This window comes from Chlorocebus sabaeus, chromosome 12 (assembly GCF_047675955.1).
Source record: "Chlorocebus sabaeus isolate Y175 chromosome 12, mChlSab1.0.hap1, whole genome shotgun sequence".
In the NCBI taxonomy this organism is placed as follows: Eukaryota; Metazoa; Chordata; class Mammalia; order Primates; family Cercopithecidae; genus Chlorocebus; species Chlorocebus sabaeus.
The window spans coordinates 61,390,260-61,410,053 of NC_132915.1; the positions used below are offsets into that span (position 1 = coordinate 61,390,260).

Consider the following 19,794-nt stretch of genomic DNA (forward strand, 5'->3'; position numbering starts at 1 on the left):
AAGGGAGAGTAGCACTGTTGCCTTTTTAAATATATTCAGAATTTCAGCCAGTGGAATTGTTAGTTTCATTTTCTGAGCCTACAGATTTGTAAACTTCTCCTTCTGCGGACAGGCTAGCAGGGGTTTTCCCCCCTCCTGATTGGCTGCTCGTTGAGTGAGAATTAGTTACAAATCTCTTGAATTTGTGTGGCACTTTATCTTACATGCACTCTCACCTCAAAAACTAAAGCCACCATCTTCCCTCCCAAAACAGTCCTAGTAGCCGTCAATCCTCCATGCCTGGAGTTCAGCCTTATTTCTTCTCCCCATAGGTTTTCTCCCATTCACCCAGCAGCCATTTTCTCTAAATTTTGCCTCTTCAGCTTTTAATCCATCCACCGCTTTTTTCCATTTCAGTTTCTGCCATGCACTTGCCCACCTGCTTACCTGTCACCACTGGTAGAACAGGGCCCACAGGTGTGTTTGGTTTTGCCATCATGCCACAGACCCACAGTTTAGAAAGAATTAGTTGCCAACTTTTATAAGTCAAGAGTTCATATAAAAATCTAGATTACCAGTCTCACTTGGAAAATTAGATGATCTCTCAACACTGGGCAAGCATTCCTTCATACCCTCTCGGCTGGAGCCAGGTGGCCTCTGCCCCCTTAGATGGGCACAGATCACCCAGGCTCTTTAGTCCCTGTGCAGCCTGCCTCACGTGCACAGGTCTCTTCCTGAGCCCTGGAGGCATTTTGATTGTGACTCCTGTTTTAGAATGTGCCCTCCCTTTTTCGGTATCTTCTGTGCTGCCTCTCTGCTTCCTGAATTAAGTGTTAAGTGCCTCACCTGGTGACACTCCACGGTGCCCACCAATGATTCTCAAGCTGAACGTGTGTTGGAATCATCTAGACGCTTGAACAAGTTCAGTGGGTGGGGAGTGGATACTCAGGAATCTATATTTTTAACAAGAAAGATTCCTGGATAATTCTAATGCAGATGGCCTAAGGTACATACTTTTTTAAACACAGTTACGGTGTATTCCAGTAGCCTTTGCTGCCCATTCTTTAGTTTCAGTTCCAGAACCCCCAGAGAAGGAAGTTGATTGGGCCAGATTGGGTCAGATACCTTTCCTCTCTCCCACCAAATGGCAGCTCCTGCATACAGCATGTGAGACTAGGTGGGAGAAGCAGTTCCCAGGAAAGAGGTGCTGGGCAAACAGCCTGGCTGTCTCCTCTTCAGCGTCTTGCGCCCATTACCGGTACCTGTGGCATGTCCTCTCACCTCCTGCACTAGCAATCCAGGAAGACACAGGCCGCTTCTCAATCAACTGCTTCTCCCCAGAACTACCTACTACCTACCAGACTTTGGCCAGAGGAGATGTGCAAGTGTCTATTTCTTTTAAATTTTTAGCTATTTTTTTTAAAGTTGAGTGTGTACATAATTAAAAATGCAAACAATACTAAAAGAAACATAGTAAAAACTAAGCTTTCCTCCCAGTCCTGATTTCTAGGTCCCAGGCCTCTTAAAAGAAGCCCAGTCCCTTTTGTGTCCTGTGAGGATAGGGGCCTGTCTATAGAGACAAAGCACACTTCCAACCTTTTATCCCCTCAGTCCTTTCCTTTATTGATGGTGGGTTTTTTTTTTTTTTTTCATTTTACAGTTATATATTATTTTATATCAGTCATTTCATAAACATGTTAAATATTTATTTACTTATAAACCCTGGGATTAAACAGGGAAATGTTAGCTATTCTAATATATCCTAAAATTAAGAATATTAAGGAATCGATTGATACAAGAATTTTTTGTCCAAGAGGTAGAACCAGAAAGCAAGCCTTCTGACTCCCACCCTAGTGTGTTTTGCTCTAAGATGGATAGTTAAATGATTTGAAATAGCCATTTTTCCATATGATGAAAAGAATGGCATCTTCCCTTGTTTATAAAAAGATACATGAGAACTTCTGCCCAGAGCTGGGGTAGAGGGTCCCCCTCCAAACCCATCTGCGGAGTTGGGGCCTTTATGCCATCATAGTGTACTTTAAACCAACTGTCAGGCCTCTGAGCCAAAGCTAAGCCATCATATCCCCTGTGACCTGCACATACACATCTGGATGTACGTTGACTCTCTTTTCGGACTCAGCCCCCCTGCACCCAGTGAAATAAACAGCCTTGTTGCTCACACAAAGCCTGTTTTGTGGTCTCTTCACACGGACACGAGTGACACCAGCAGTCCCCAACCTTTTGGCACCAGGAACCGGTTTCATAGAAGACAAGTTTTCCATGGATTGTGGGTAGGGGGTGGTTTCGGGATGGAACTATTCTGTTCCACCTCACCTCAGATTGTTGGGAATTAGTTAGATTCGCATGCGCAGTTCACAGTAGGGTTTGTGCTCCGATGAGAATCTAGTGATCTGATGGGAGGTGAGCTCAGACCTTAATGCTGCATCACCTGCCTGCTGCTCACCTCCTGCTATATGGCCTGGCTCCTAACAGGTCACGGACTGATACTGGTCTGCCGTCTGGGACTTGGGGACCCCTGCTTTAAACATTCCCCGATGTCAATGCACCATTGCCACCATCTGCAAAAATGAATCGGGAAGACTTCTAACTATGACATTCAAGTATATTCAAAATGCTGCAGAGATTGTTACAACAGGAAATTCACAGGACAGTACCAGAAAATGACTGCTCTTAACTCCCCACTTCTAAAGTTCAAGTTTTATACAATTGCATAGTGTCACCTACTATGGGCTTGTAACCTCTTGCCATGCAGGACATGAGACCAGCTTAGAGGTCTGTTCATATATTCAAGATTGACCATGAGATGTGTCCTTCATTTCACTTCTTCCTGCCAGTGGAAGAATGTTGGAAAGTTATAGAAATAAGGCAAAAGAAGTTTGGATTTTTATGCTGTCTTGAGAGGTGAAGGCTAGCATTCACGGTAACTTTTCACAAGCCCATTTTACTTGCTAAGAATATCATTCTTGTATTCATTTACCTTCCACTACCCTCCTACTTCAAAAAGATAACAAATGATTTCTTTAAGTGAGTGTGTACTGAAATTGTTGAAAAGGGTAAATGCTTGTCAGTATAAATGAGGTCCAGCTTCAAAAGAAGAGTTTAAATGTTCTCTTTTCTTTTCAGGAATATGTGGCCATCAGTCATCATGAGCAACCCATTTGCACACCTTGCTGAGCCGCTGGATCCTGTACAACCAGGAAAGAAATTCTTCAATTTGAATAAATTGGAGGATCCAAGATATGGTAGGTACATGGCTATGATAGCAATTGGAATCTCATTTGCACAATGATTAGGCTATGTAATTAATTATACTTCAGGAGAGTTTGAAGAGGGAGTAGGAGAGAATGGTTGAATGTTCTTGGGTTAAGTGCACAAGTACACACATGCCTTTCCTACATTAGTCAAATTTAAGTAGGTAATAATGATTACATACATTTAACATTTATATAACACTTTATAGAGTATACATTTGTATCATAGCATTTAATCTGAATAACAACCCTTTGGGGTCATGTTTATAAAATATAAGAGGTCCTGAGGAAGTTAAGGCCCAAGAATCAATGACACATGCTCAGATCACAAGTATGTGGGTTGTAGACAAGCAGGACAAGAACACAGTCTTTTTTCTTCCAAATTCCGTCCTTTTTCTGCCTTTGCACTGTCTTTTCCAGATAACATTTCCAGATAGTATTGCTTAGTAATGTTCACATATCAAAATGGAACTTTTATAAGTAAACAAAACCATTTTTCTTATGAATTAATATTGTTTTAGGAACTCCAGTTACCACTGGCTATGCTGCATAGGGTTTAGGGTTTTGTTTCCTTTGAAAGATGTATGTACATATACTTTGGTCTTAAATACAACGATTGTAAAGGGGTTATTTTCTCATTTCTTGAGCATTAGTTTTCATAAGAACTATTACTCTGTGTATATGTACATGTATAAATATACATTACTTGTTAACATTTAACATAGGCTGGATGTGGTGGCTCATGCCTGTAATCCCTGCACTTCAGGAGGCCAAAGCAGGCAATCCCTTGAGTCCAGGAGCTCAAGACTAGCCTGGGCAACATAGTGAAACCCTGTCTCCACAAAAAATACAAAAAAATTTAGCTGGGTGTGGTGGTGCTTACCTATAGTCCCAGGTATTTAGGAGGCTGAGGTGGGAGAATCACTTGAGCCAGGGAGTTTGAGGCTGCAGTGAACTGTGATCACACCACTATACTCCAGTCTGGGTGATAGACTGAGACCCTGTCTCAAAAACAAACAAAATACGTAATACAATAAAAATCTAGACTGATGGTGAGATGGGATGACTTAAGGGAAACTTTCTGTTGTTGGAATCAGGACAAGACAACCATTTAATATCAAAGAATAATGTTTTATTTTGGCCTCGTCTGTGGTGTTTTCTACCACTGAATATCTCTTTTTTTTTTTTTTTTGAAACAGAGTCTCGCTCTGTCACCAGGCTGGAGTGCAGTGGCGTGGATCTCGGCTCACTGCAACTTCTGCCTCCTGTGTTCAAGCAATTCTCTTGCCTCAGCCTCCCCAGTAGCCGGGACTACAGGCACACACCACCATGCCCAGCTAAGTTTTGTACTTTTAGTAGAGATGGAGTTTCACTATGTTGGCCAGGATGGTCTTGATCTCTTGACCTCGTGATCTGCCCACCTCAGCCTCCCACAGTGCTGGGATTACAGGCATGAGCCACCATGCCCAGCCCTGAATATCTCTTCAACCCATTAAATATCCATGTCTTTTAAACTGTTGGTCACTTTACCCTCTTTATTTGTGGAACAATAGTCTGATGCCTCGTATCAACTATATAGAGATTAGCCTTAAAGAGTGCTCCTAAGTTGTCTCATGAATTTTGTTTATTTTGTCTTGCTTTCTCCTTAACTCTTAGGGCGCTTACCATTTTCCATCAGAGTTCTTCTGGAAGCAGCCATTCGGAATTGTGATGAGTTTTTGGTGAAGAAACACGATATTGAAAATATTCTGCACTGGAATGTCATGCAGCATGAGAACATAGAAGTGCCATTTAAGCCTGCTCGTGTCATCCTACAGGACTTTACGTGAGCCTAATGTCACTTCACTCTCCTCTTCTCTGCCTCCCTCGTTAGCCTTTCAAAAAAGTTTTCTTTTAAACAAACAAAAACACTGTGCAATCACTATATAATTTATCACCCATATACCCATATCCAGACACTTTTGAAAGCTAAGGAGGGGGGGTCATTGCCCCCAGAAGCAAGAGGTAACCAGGATTGTCTCAGACAAACTGAGACACCCCACCTTTTCTAATGGCAAGGATCATTATCCTTGCTCTTAAAGATCCTAGTCCTGAGTATTCTAGGGAAAGGTCAAAGAAATAGCATGGAGGGCCGGGTGTGGTGGCTCACGCTTGCAATCCCAGCACTCTGGGAGGCTGAGGTGGGCGGATCACAAGGTCAGGAGATCGAGACCATCCTGCCTAACACAGTGAAACCCCATCTCTACTAAAAATCCAAAAAAATTAGCCGGGCGTGGTGGCGGGTGCCTGTAGTCCCAGCTACTCGGGAGGCTGAGGCAGGAGAATGGCGTGAACCCGGGAGGCGGAGCTTGCAGTGAGCTGAGATCACGCCACTACACTCCAGCCTGGGCAACAGTGAAACTCCGTCTCAAAAAAAAAAAAAAGAAAGAAAGAAATAGCATGGAATAGAGCCATCTTGGAATCTTTTCTCTCCCGCATTGTATTGCCCAGGAAACCAGGTGTCAGACACTTGTACTTGAAACACTGATGTGCTGTCTGCCAAGGGGAGATGTTGTAGCTCACATCACAAATCTTGACCATAACTGTTAAGCCTCAGTTCTCATCCTGCTAGTTTTAGGTATCCTTGCTCCCCATTGCAGCATCTTTGTTGAGATGCTATATTTCCATTTGTAAGTGATGCTATTTTACTGCTTCTAGAGACCCAATTTCATTTTTCTAGAGGAAGAGCACCAAAACGTTATACTTTTAAGCAAAAAAGAGAGAAAGATTCATTTAACATGAATTTGATTCACAGCCAACTTTTCTGAATTATATCCATTCCTTGAAATCTGGTCAAAGTTGAGGGTGTGATCTGAATGTCTTCTCCAGGTCTTTGTCTAGCCACCATGTGAATGGGAAGCACTCATAGCAGTAAGAGTTCCAGGGTTGTTAAGTGCCAACTTTCCCATCGTTGCTCTATTTAGACCATAGCTGTTATTAAATTTAATACAGTGATAACATTGTACATAGAGAGACCACCCAGTCATGGTACTTACTGTCTATGTGATTTCTGCCTGAGGAAATATGCTTAGAAACTTTCACTTTTCTAAGTCTCACCCATTGTTAGCTCCTCTGATGAGGGAAGGCCTCGTCAATATTATCAATGGAGGCAAAAGGTGAAAAATCCAGTTACACACATTTAAGGCTTATTTTCTGCATTATTCTCTTTCTTCTCTTAGGGGTGTGCCCGCTGTGGTTGACTTTGCTGCAATGCGTGATGCTGTGAAAAAGTTAGGAGGAGATCCAGAGAAAATAAACCCTGTCTGTCCTGCTGATCTTGTAATAGATCATTCCATCCAGGTTGATTTCAACAGAAGGTGAGAGATTAAAACGAATACCTGAGTGTTCTGCTTTGTGCAAAGTCTTTGAATACGAATCTTTTTAAAATGTGTATATGTAGTTAAAGAAGAAAATCTTTAAAAGATATCTTCTGAAAAACTTAAACTTCATACAGATTTTGCAGTAAAGATGTTTTAGGGGGAAGAGTGGGTGGATTTTTTTTTAATCTTTTTTTTATTTGTTTTTACTTCTTGGGTGGGAGCAGCCTGCATTTCAGTCTGGCTTGAAGTCGGGGTGAAAACACACCCACATGAAGTTCTGCCTTGAGAGCTTGTCAACACAAGTATATGTCAATGCAAGTATATGTTTGAGCTTTTTCATCCACTGGAACCTTATTCCTTTTTTGATCCCAAGTAACTGTTGCATATCTAGCAATCTCTGCCTCTCCACGTGGGTTTCCATAATGCCTATTCCTTTCTTTCTCTGTGTTTCTTTTTTTGTTTGGGATATCCTCTTCTCTCTTCCTGCCAAATCTTACCTGTCCTTTAAGGCCAGCTTATATTTTATTCTGTTAGGAATCCTTTACTTTCCAGCCTACGAAGCTCCCTGTTCTTCAGTTTGCCAGATGATTTAGTGTCCTGAGTGGGCCTGTAGCCCTTGAAGGGAAATTGTCACTTGAGTTGCCTTGGTAAATAGACTCTCAGCTCCCTGAATGCAAGAGCTGAGCAGATAAATAGGCATTTAGTGTCCTAAACTGAGTGACCTTGAAATTATTCTTCAATTTAGTGAGAATCTTAGTAAGCCTGATATAGACACCTAATGGTCTAACACCTTTAGGTGGGGAAAAACTAAACAACTCTGAGGATAGGTTTTTTGTTGTTGTTTTTGTTTTTTTAAATCCATCCCCACATCCTTGGCATCCAAAGGTGTGCATATTAAAATATCTTCATTGGCCACGTGCAGTGGCTCATGCCTGTAAACCCAGCACTTTGGAAGGCTGAGGCAGGAGGATCGCTTGAGCCTAGGAGTTTGATACCAGCCTGGGCAACTTAGGACGACCACATCTCTACAAATAACTTTTTAAAAATTAGCCACGTGTGGTGGTGTGTGCCTGTGTGGTCCCAGCTACTTAGGAGGCTGAGGCAGGAGGATCACCTGAGCCCAGGAGGTTAGGCCGTGCATACCAGTTGGGTGACAGAGCAAGACCTTGTCTTAAAAAAAAATTAAAGAAAGAAAGAAAGAAAGAAAATGTTTTACAAAGAAGAGAACTGAACATGTGAATTTGTAGTTGTGAACTAGCAACTTAGGCCTGGCCTCTTAAACTTTAAAAGTGAATACTTCTTAATCAAAATATATGTACCATTTGTAATCCTAGCCCAATGAAGAGAAGACTAAGTTTTGTGAGATTAGGAGCCAAGTAGTGATGGTCAATTTTCCTGACTCAGTTTATTTTAATGAGCTTTTATCCCTAACTCTCAATCTCCAAAAGCCTTTGCTTTAAGTTGGACATGTTGGGAGTGAGTCTTTGGGTTAAAATGGCATCAGGATGTTAAACATTGTTATATAGCCCCAGTCTTTTGTAAGATATACAAAAAAGCATAGAAAATAGAATCTAAGAGAAGCACTTAGTGATTTGATAGGGCCTATAAAAGTACCTGATGGCTGGACATGGTGACTCACACCTGTAATCCCATCACTTTGGGAGGCCAAGGCGGGCGGATCACGAGGTCAGATCAAGACCATCCTGGCGAACATGGTGAAACCCCATCTCTACTGAAAATACAAAAAAATTAGCCAGGTATGGCGGCAGGTGCCTGTAGTCCCAGCTACTTGGGAGGCTGAGGCAGGAGAATGGCGTGAACCCAGGAGGCGGAGCTTGCAGTGAGCAGAGATAGCGCGACTGCACTCCAGCCTGGGCGACAGAGCAAGACTCTGTCTCAAAAAACAAAGAGTACCTGATGAAGTTAAACTTGAAAAAAAAAAAAAAAGAATCTAGTCATCTTTGCCCTTTGGATCAAAATGGTAATCGACAGATGGGAATGAAGTCAGAAGAAACTCTACCATTTGTCCTTTTCTCCAAAAGGCAGAATTTGTACCAGCCAAAACCACGAAGATTTCAATGTAGAGATAGGTGTAAAAAAATCAGCTATTGCTGTATAACCCCAGAATCTCAGCAGCAGGCAACAATCAGAATTTATTTCTTACACGTCTTCTAGTTGTTTGGGAGGTCAGCTGACCTAGTGAGCACAGTTGGGCAGCTCTGCTTTGCCCTGCAGTAGCCAGGTTGGCAGCTTACACTGAACCATACATCTGCGGGGCAACCGGGACAACTCTGTTCCATGTGTGTTTCTTTTGGGGTCCAGGCTAAAGGAGAAAGCCGCTGTCTTGTGACCACAGAGACTCAAGCGGGCAAGTAGAAACACACAGTATCTCTAAGGCCTAGCTAAGGACCAGCACAGCATCACTTCTGTTCACGGTGCCACTGATCAAAGCAAATCACAGGGTTGAGCCCAAAGCTGGGATGGGGAAATATAGTTCACCCATCTTCAGTGGAAGTAACTGCAAGGTTACACAGCAAGGGTTTTGATACAGGGAGGGCAATCAGGTGTTTTTAAGAGGCTATTATCTTAACCTAGAAGTATGACTACCTAAAGTTGTCAAAACAACTATCAGTGGGAAAAGAAATAACTTTTCCACATACAGTGCTAGAAACTGATTAGTGGAGGGAGCAGTTCTTATGAATGTTTAAAAGTTTGAGAAGGAAATCTGTGTGTATCAGATGTCTTGATGAGACTAAATTTAGAAGCAACGAATGAAACAAGGAAAAAAGCTATAGATTTAGTTACTTCAAAGTTAAGAGAAAATAACTTGAAAAATATGGCAAACTGTTAATATACTTAATAAATGGAGTATCTGTAATCCATTTAGGAAAATAATAGGTCCCTGAAGATAAATGGGCAAAGAGAAGTGGACATGTCATAATAAAAGGAAATGCAGATGGTAGTAAACAGTATATAAAGGCTTTTCAATCTCACAAGTAATAAAAAAGTAAATATTTGAGATGTCATTTTCTTATCAATATAGTTGACATTAGAAAATAAACATTAATTATGAAGGTATTATAAGGGAGACATTTTATACACTGCTGATAGCACTATAAATTAGAAATGAGGATTAAAGCAATATATGTTAAGACCTTAGAAATTTCTGTATCCTTTGTCCTGGAATTTCTACTTCCAAGCATACCCTTTATATCTTTTATTTATTTATTTATTTATTTTTCGAGACACGGTCTCACTCTGTTCCCTAGACCAGGGTGACGTGATCACAGTTCACTGCAGCCTTGACCTCCTGGGCTTAAGCAATCCTCACACCTCAGCCTTCCGAGTAGCTGTGATCACAGGCATGCACCACTACATCTAGCTAATCTGAATAGCTGACTTCAGAGAAAGCTTAATGGCCTATAATGTTTATTAAAGTATTATTTATAAATGAAGCCTAGAAACATTCTAAATGTCCAACAAAAAATGGCTTATTAAATTATAGTATACCCCTGAAGTGAATCATTAGGTAACCTTTAGAGTTTTATGAAGTCTTTAATAACACTTGGAACATGATCACATTGTAGCTCAACGAGCCAGATGCTACATTGCATATGTAGAGTGACGTAAGCTACGTGGAAAATGATGCAGGAATTAAAAGATTGGAAAGGGTGCCAAGTTGCAAAGCAGTTATCTCCGGGATTGTAACTGTCTTCATTTTCCTAATAAGAAGCTATTATTTTTATAATTAAGTCATTTAAGAATATGAAATCACTCAAAGGGAAACAAAAACACCTTTATTTGCTTCTCTGGGGATGTAACTGAGTTCCAGGCAGCCTCAAAATAAATTTAGAAAATGGTCTTTCTCCAGTTAATATTGCTAACATCCAAACCAGATAAATTCAGGATAAAGAGAAATCTACTTTGTCCCCTGAATTGATTGATGGTTCTTGGAACAGACCATGTACTCACCAGCTCTTCCCTTTCCTTTGGACTCTGAACCTCTCCTAAGGCAATATGTCTTCTCCCACCTTCCTTTTTTTCTAAATCACGTGAACTCATTTAATGTTTTGGTTTCAAATGGAGAGTTTAAAATATATGCATAAAATGTTATCCTGTTTGAGATAGGATAAAGACCCACTTCAGAAGTTATGAAAGTAGCCATAAATTCATGCCCAATTTCATCTTTCTTGGAGACTTTCATTAATGTTGATGGGTTTACCTTCATTTCGCTCGCCTAGAAGGTGAAAGTACAGGTAGAGACAGAATTGTAATATAGTTTTCATGTCTAAACTCTATTGACTCAAAATTCAAAGAGCTCATTGCTGTTAATACATCTTAAACTTGGGTCATCACCAAGTTCACTGTAATTTTTTTTTGTTTTTAGACCTTGACTCTAATCAACTGTGGTTTCAGTTTTTTATAGACCTTTTCCATTTACGTCATGTACTGAAAACAAAAACAGCAAAATCCAAGGGTGAGCTTTGACCTGGATTGATAACCAAATCTAGCAAACCCACATATATATATAAAATTAGAGCGAATACTGGCCGGGTGTGGTGGCTCGTGCCTGTAATCCCAGCACTTTGGGAGGCTGAGGCAGGCAGATCACGAGGTCAGGAGATCAAGAACATCCTGTCCAACATGGTAAAACCATGTCTCTACTAAAATACAAAAAATTAGCCGGGCATGGTGGTGCGTGCCTGTAGTCCCAGCTACTCAGGAGGCTGAGGCAGGGGAATCGCTTGAATCTGGGAGGTGGAGGTTGCAGTGAACCGAGATTGTGCCACTGCACTCCAGTCTGGTGACAGAGTGAGATTCCATCTCAAAAAAAAAAAAAGAACATTTCTTTTAGAAGTGTTTTTATTGCTGGTATTTTGGTTTTATTTCTTGAGTTGTGGTTTTTGCAGTTTAACCTCATGATCTCTCTCCTCATTTTTGTAAGGAATTAAATGTGATGTCTCAACTCTGTGAAACTGTGTGCTGTGGGCTAATTTCCAGCTCTGTTTCTAGAAATGAGTGAGAAAAACTGGTTACAGTGTGGTAGAGTGGTAAATATCTCAGTTAAATGTTTATAAGCTCTTTGCCTAGTTTGAATAATACTAATTAGCTTCACACCCTCTTTAGACGTTGAAGTTTTAACACATTATTGTGATATTTTACAAAGTTACCTCACCTTTTTTTGTTGTTGTTCCTTCAACAAGAATTTCATAACAGTGGCCGGGCACGGCAGCTCACGCCTGTAATCCCAGCACTTTGGGAGGCCGACGCGGGCGGATCACAAGGTCAGGAGATTGAGACCATCCTGGCTAACATGGTGAAGCCCCTTGTCTTTACTAAAAATACAAAAATAAGCCTGTGTGGTACTGGGCGCCTGTAGTCCCAGCTACTTGGGAGGCTGAGGCTGGGGAATGGCGTGAACCCAGGAGGCAGAGCTTGCAGTGAGCCGAGATTGCACCACTGCACTCCAGTCTGGGCGACACACCAAGACTCAGTCTCAAAAAAAAAAAAAAAGAATTTCATAACAGTTTCTGACCAGATTTCATTGATGTGAAAACTATCTCTATGTTAATACTGTCTGTGAATTTCTGGAGCTCCATTAAATGTAATTCTCAGAAACTGAACTACATTCAATTCTGAATTCAAATTAAGTAACTAAGAAATTTCCTCTTTAGTCTGTGAGGCCATTCACATTTAGAGACCTTATTAAAAGCTCACTAGATTAGACTAATTTAGGAAAGTTCTGAGTGGTAGAAAATTCTGAATGCTAGGTCTATTTATTCATTCCAGTAACTAGAACTAGGCTAATTGAGCCAAGCTCCATATAATAGATGTTTTGTTTTCCTGAGTAAATAGGGTTTTACCTGGAATTACTGTATCATGAAACAGTCTAAGCATTTCTGGCTTCTGCACGTCCTATGAACATGTTGCTTCCATCAAACTGATACCCCCAGCATTTTCCAGGGTAAACGTTCCCGCATCAATCATCAGTCATGCTTCTGCTGTGAGAAGCTCTGTCATCCTTCTGGTGCTGGAGGGTAGAAGATCAGGGACAATGACTAGCAGTCCATAAGTGCTCACAGTATAGCAAAAGAGATGGGGAGGAGAGGCAGGGGCCACATGTGGTTATAATCTCACCTGTAGTGCTAGAAATCAATGTCAGAGATGCTTTTTTAAAAAAAAAAATTAAATCCATTTAGCAGATCTATTACGTGCCAGTATTTATTCCAGAAACAGGTTATAATTTAGAAGGGGAGAGAAATTAGTGAACACACAGCTTTCATGCAGTTGGTAAGTGTAGTCACCACGGAGAAGGGGCAAATCATCCTGATCTGGGGAGTCTGCAGGTTTTTCAAGGAGTGTCACCTGATCTGGATCCTGAAGCCTGTTTACCAAGGAGAGAAGAGCTGGAAAAGACCTTCCACTCAGAGCAAATAGAGCATGCAAAGGCATGAGGAAAGTGGGGGTGGAGAAGAGCATGCTGACTACAGTGTGGCTGAAGCTGAGAGCTTGGACTGGAGGCTAGGAGAGAGCTTATAAAGGATGGCTGAGGTCAGGTTGAAGGACTTGGGTTTTTAAGACAAGGAATTTTTACTTTATTAGAAAATGGGAAGCCATTGGTCGATTCAAACTGGTTTGTGATGATTTATATTTTAGAAATGATTCAGGTGACCATACCAAACGTAGATTGAATGGCCTCACAGGGCAGCTAGTTGGGAGGCTATTTCTGGAATAAATACCTTGATAGCTATAGGTACTAAGTGGTGGGAAAAGAGCTCATTAGATATGGACAGACAGGGAAGAGGAACAGATTTAGGAAAGAAAGCCCAGCATCAGGGTTTGACCCGCTGAGTTTGTGGTGCCTGAAGTATTCTTGATGCGCATGCCCAAAACACACTGGAAACGTAGATCTGGATGTAGAGACAGGTGGGAACTGGAGGGATGGAGCACTCAGCATTCTATTGAGAAGGTCGAGATGAGGACCTTGAGGAGTAGCTGTGTCTCATCCACAGGATCCACAGAGTCTGCTGATGCCGGTGTCAGTGCAGGTGTCCTGCCTTGTTCTGCTATCCTGGGGTCCCTCCTTTCTGTCTTTTGCTCTTCTCGAACATGTACACACATTCACAGACACTCATTCACTCAGGCAGGGATCTGCAGACTTTTTCTAGAAAGGGCCAATAGCAAATACTTTAGACTTTGCTGGCCACATGCTGTCTCTGTCACATATTCTTCCCCCCCAACACCCCAGCCCTTTAGAAATGTAAAAATCATCCTTCATTTGAGGGCCAAGCATATCTGGGCATTGGGCCACATTTGGCCCATGGGCTGGTTTGTAGACCCCTGTGAGGCAGTCTCTGGAAATGATCCTATTAAAGCAACCAACACTTGTCTTGGAGAATACTGATATCAAGATAAAAAAAAAGTCAGTGTAGTAGCCAACTATGTTTTCTTTTTCTTTTTTCTTTTTTTTTTTTTTTTTGAGACAGAGTCTCGCTCTGTCACCCAGGCTGGAGTGCAGTGGCGTGATCTCAGCTCACTGCAACCTCCGCCTCCCAGGTTCAAGTGATTCTCCTGCCTCAGCCTCCTGAGTAACTGGGATTGCAGACGCATGCCACCATGCCTGGCTAATTTTTGTATTTTTAGTAGTGACGGGGTTTCACCATGTTGGCCCACCTGGTCTTGAACTCCTTACCTCGTGATCTGCCCACCTCAGCCTCCCAAAGTGCTGGGATTACAGGCATGAGCCACTGTGCCCGGCTCCAAATGTGTTTTCTATGAGGTAAATAACATGTGCTTCCAGTCCTTTTTTCCCCCAAGGAGTGCCTGACCATCTTGCTCAGGCTGACTTACCGTCATCCTTCAGACTACATTGATACCATGTCCTTCTGGAAAGCATTCCGGTCCCCTCAACCCCCACCGCTGGCTGAGTTCATGGCCCATTCCGAGTGCTCCCATGGCACCCTGTGCTTCCCATACCAGGCAGTGATGATTACATGCTTCTGCAGTTGCCCTCTCACCAAACTCAGTGCGGCAGTGGGCAGTGAGCACGCAGCTTTCGCACCATTGCATTTTCAGCATGTAGCACATGGCAGGCTCTGGGAGGGTGGATGATCAGAGTGGGTGAGAAACAGAGCATCATGGTCAAAGCAGAAAGCCCCGGGGCAAGTCAGACCTCGGCTTAGATAACAGTACTGTGTTATCATCTAACTTCGGACAATTTTAACCTTTCTGTGCCTCAGCTGCTGCTTCCGGACACTGAGGATGACAGTAGCATTTACGTGAGGGGTTGTGATGATGAGTTCACATGTGTAAAGCTCTGAGCATCCATTACATCCAACGTAATGTTGCCTTTTAGCTCTTGCTGTTACTGTGGTGGTGGTACTACCACTGCCACCATTACTGCCACCGTCTCTGTAACTATGACAGGAAGGCTGTGTGGTATAGGGATTAAAGGATTGTGTCAACTTGGGAGTCAGACAGCCTGGGTTTCAATCCCAGTTCCACCATTTACTAGTTTCTGTGGTCCTGAGCAAGTTTGTTAACCTCTCCGTGTCTCAGTTTCCCCACTTGAAAAATGTGGCTATTTGTTGTACCTGACTCAAAGGGATATTATGGAGACTGAATGAGAAAATTAACATAAAGCATTTAGAATAGTTGCTGGCTCCTGGTAGCGTCAATAAGTGTTAACTACTGGATACTAGAAAGTAGTTATCCAGTACTTCATTAATTAATGAAGTCTGACTTTGGTCTTAGCTATGAATTTTACTAGCCTTTCCTGTGTTCACTGAATCCTATGATACACAATTTACAAGCACATTCTGTGTGCTGAATCTGCGATCTTGTGACTTTGACTTATTCTACCTTGACTCAAAACAATGCAGTTTGATTTTTAAAATCCTAGAAAATCATCCTGGTGCCCTATGTTGTCCTGATGGACTGAATGACCTTGAGTAAATCTTAGCGTATAATCTGTGGTTCACAGACGTTATCAGGTGACACCATCTTCCTCATAAACCTTGGTCCTACACACAGGAGATTGTGATTCTGTAAGGTACGGATCCTGTCAGCATTGCTAGTTTTCTGTCTCCCAACATAGAGATGAAAATGCCAACCAGACACAGCCCAGGTCAGAGAGGTGTTATAATGAGGTCATGAATGAGGAGTATAGAAACAAGAGTTCTTTAAATGTCCAAGCTGCTGTTGTCATATAATGTCTTGAGTCTGTTCCTAAGAGTCAGGCTATGATTAGATTAGTTTTAACTTGAATTCAGTTCCATGTTTTCTGCCTACCATATTTAAAGGCCTTGTAGGAATCACTTGAACCAAACAATAATTACTCTTTTTACTTTCACTAGTTACCTCTCCTATTCCACGCTGTAAGTAGTCACGAGTGAAATTATCACTCAGCAAGCAAGGAGATGCAATTCCATTTTGTTTCTTCACCACCAATAAATTTGACCACTAACATGTTAAGCCTCAAATTGTATACATTTAATTTTTCTCTCCGACAGGGCAGACAGTTTACAGAAGAATCAAGACCTGGAATTTGAAAGAAATAGAGAGCGATTTGAATTTTTAAAGGTATGGGCAGGGTCTGGTTCCATTGTTTGGTTTTCTTTGTATGTGGGGTACGAGGGAGAGATGCCAAGAAGATGGGCTGAGTAGAAGTACTTCACGTGTTCATAGTGTTCTTTCCATTTGTCAATCCCAGTGGGGTTCCCAGGCTTTTCACAACATGAGGATTATTCCCCCCGGCTCAGGAATCATCCACCAGGTGAATTTGGAATATTTGGCAAGAGTGGTATTTGATCAGGATGGATATTATTACCCAGACAGCCTCGTGGGCACAGACTCGCACACTACCATGATTGATGGCTTGGGCATTCTTGGTTGGGGTGAGTGTTCTTCCAGGTTTCTATTCCATATATGCTGTTTGGGAGCATGCACTTTAATTCACTTTGAGTCTATTACATCTCAGTAACATGAATTTACATGACCACAAGTTTCTGAGAGGTATTTTTGTCAGTTTTGTCACTGGTGTTTTTCCAGTGCCCAGAGAATCACTTTGCACCTAGCAGGCACTCAGTAATTATACTTGGAAGAATGAACAGGAGCAAGGGGTTAGGGACATTTAGCATACATGAAAATCACCTGGAGTGTTAAAAACAGAGACTCCCAAAGCTTACTCTTCTTTGCATGTGGCACCAAGGGGATTTTGATACAGGTGTTTGAGGGACCATGCTTTGAGAAACACTTGTTTAAAAATTCTATAAAGGAAAATAGAGAAAAAACAACTGTTCTTTATAGAAACATAACTCTGTACCAATTAAACATTGTAACTGGGTTTATTACCTGTAATGTCACTCAGTTTATACCTGAGACATAGAGTAAGGAGTGATGAAAGCATTTTTCCGGTCATGCCGTTCATTGCAGGTGTTGGTGGTATTGAAGCAGAAGCTGTCATGCTGGGTCAGCCAATCAGTATGGTGCTTCCTCAGGTGATTGGCTATAGGCTGATGGGGAAGCCCCACCCTCTGGTAACATCCACTGACATCGTGCTCACCATTACCAAGGTAACAATATGCAACCTCTTCTGTGGTCTTGGAAAGTCGCAAGTATAGCTTTCCAATGGAGGGAATAAATAATGGAATCTTTTTTGGTTTCCAAGTGCTCTAGCAATGCTAGGAAACCAGGTTGATGATTTTAAAAGGAAAGGAGGTAAGGGGAGTATTCTTTGTTAAGTTTAGATAATTATGTTTATTTTCTTCTAGTATTGCTGCATTGATCTTTTTCTTAAAGGAAAATTTTTAAACTGTGAAACAGTTCAATGATACAGAAATTAAGATGGCATTCATATGCCCACCACCTAGATTTAACAGATGATACCATTTTGTCATAGTTGCTTCAGAGCTCTCTGTGTTTTTAAAGAAATAATATGTAATATCTGTGGCTAAAGCCACATTCCCCATTTCCAGAAATAATCACTATCCTGAGGTTGTAAGAATCATTCCTGTGCATGCGTGTATGCTTTCACTACATGTTTTCCACATGGTTCTTCCTTTTATGCAAATAGCAAGGTAGTTCCATGAATAGAGTTTTACTTTTTAAATTCTCTTCTCTGTATTATAAGTTACATTATTGGTGACATTACATATGTCACCAAGCTGGAAAGTATTAGGCTTTTTCTGTAGCTGTTAGAGAAGATCATCTTTTTCTGTGATTTACTTGTTTTGTAAAAAGAAGACCATTTCATTTTGGAAGACGCTTGGAAAAGCAATGGTTTTTAATGATCACAAACATAATTTTTTCTGCTTTTATAGTTTGGAGGCTGGGGTCTTTTGCATGGACACGCTATTGTTAAAGTGCAAAACACATTTCTGTTTGATTTAATTTTTGTGAAATTTGGAATTGGATTTATTTGAATACCATAGCTTATCACAAATGTCTGTGCACTGTACTGTTCTTCAGATGTGGAATACTACAGGACTTCCTCACAAAATTTGGCAGAATCCCATATAACCAAAAGAGCCCATCTATGTGGTTGTGGCTAGAAACTGGCTTTATGCAGAGCTAAGTCAGTCACTGTGGCCTCACTCCTGGCTGGTGCCTTGTGTGGAAAAGATATGGGGATCTTTTGATTACATTTGACTTATACTTGTAGCATGAATTTTGTTCATTATGCCTTTGAAAAGTTATTTTCTTAACTAGTGTAAGTAGTTATTTAGGTTGAAAGAATTTAATATGTAACACTTCCAGATGCTTCCAATGATCTCATTGGAGAGGGAAAGAGAATGTTTCTCATTTTGAAATATTTTTCTTAATATCATTTGTATTTTGGGCACACTGTCTTTATAAATAAGAACTATTTGACATCATCTTAGATTTATAGGAGAGTTAGTACAAAGAGTACAGAGAATTCCTGTTGTCTTTCTCCCAGCTTCCCATAATGTTAACATCTTAAATAACCACGGCACATTTATCAAAACTAAGAAATTAACATTGGTGTGGTACTCTTAACTACAGGCTTTACCAGTTTTTTCAGTAATTTCCCTTTTCTGCTCCAGAATTCAATCCAGGATACCATGTTGCATTTAGTTGGCATTGCTTTTTAAGTTTTGAAAGTGATCACAAATGTGTTGGGCTAATGTATTTTTTGGGTTTACTGACAAGACTAGTTTATAAGAAGTGCAAGATGGTAGTTCTGCATTTTGAATGTGGGCCGTCAGATCTCCAACTTCTCTGTTGTTTCTGCTGCTTAGCACCTCCGCCAGGTTGGGGTAGTGGGCAGATTTGTCGAGTTCTTCGGGCCAGGAGTAGCCCAGTTGTCCATTGCTGACCGAGCTACAATTGCTAACATGTGTCCAGAGTATGGAGCAACTGCTGCCTTTTTCCCAGTTGACGAAGTTAGTATCACATACCTGGTGCAAACAGGTAAGTGAAGGGCCCTGAAAGCACAGGGCTCTTTGTAAAAGTTCGATGAAACACTGAGAATCTGAGCACTGCCTTCTGCCTCTACCCAACAGAAGGCACTGGGTTACAGTTACACATATATATATTTTTTTTCTCCATGGAGTCAAAATGGGTTTTTGGGATTTAAGGAGTTAATATGAGATAGAGATGGTATGGCCAATAGAAAGAGCTCAGAGATTACAGAAGCCTGGATATTTATACTGGTCCTCTACTACTAGTTTTTTTGACATTAAACAAGTGATCTTAGTAATGGTTACTGTTGTCTGTTGGGTACTTGCTGTGTACCAGGCACCTGGTATGTATTTGCTGTCAACCTCTTTACAAATCTGTAGGGTAGGTTGATTGACTAGTTAATTAACATTAGAGAAAACTGAGGATCAGAGAAGTGTTCATCCCCAAGGCTAATAAATAGCAGAGTCAGAAGCCAACCCTGCAACTGCCTGGCTCCAAACAGGAACAGCACTCTGCAACACCCCTCTCAGGGATGTCCAAAAAATGAAATGAGGCCAGGCATGGTAGCTCACTCCTGTAATCCCACCAGTTTCGGAGGCCAAGACAGGCAGATCACCTGAGGTCAGGAGTTCAAGACCAGCCTGGCCAACGCGGTGAAACTCCCAGGAGGCGGAGGTTGTGGTGAGCTGATCTCGCACCACTGCACTCCAGGCTAGGCAACAGAGAAAGACTGTCTCAAAAAAAAAAAAAAAGAAAGAAAA

General features: G+C 41.4%; 1 protein-coding gene across 2 annotated transcripts in view; it reads left to right on the forward strand.

Moving 5' to 3' along the window:
* Nucleotides 1–19,794, forward strand: part of ACO1 (aconitase 1) — a 68,584-nt gene that overhangs the window by 18,747 nt on the left and 30,043 nt on the right. For both annotated transcript variants that reach the window (XR_012094822.1, XM_007969031.3), the window contains exons 2-8: nt 3,124–3,242; nt 4,908–5,076; nt 6,470–6,607; nt 16,123–16,192; nt 16,323–16,506; nt 17,045–17,184; nt 18,871–19,042. Coding sequence is in view for 1 of the 2 variants with exons in the window: in XM_007969031.3 (XP_007967222.2) it covers nt 3,128–3,242; nt 4,908–5,076; nt 6,470–6,607; nt 16,123–16,192; nt 16,323–16,506; nt 17,045–17,184; nt 18,871–19,042 (988 nt within the window). In the remaining variant the exon portion in view is untranslated. The remainder of the gene's footprint in view (nt 1–3,123; nt 3,243–4,907; nt 5,077–6,469; nt 6,608–16,122; nt 16,193–16,322; nt 16,507–17,044; nt 17,185–18,870; nt 19,043–19,794) is intronic.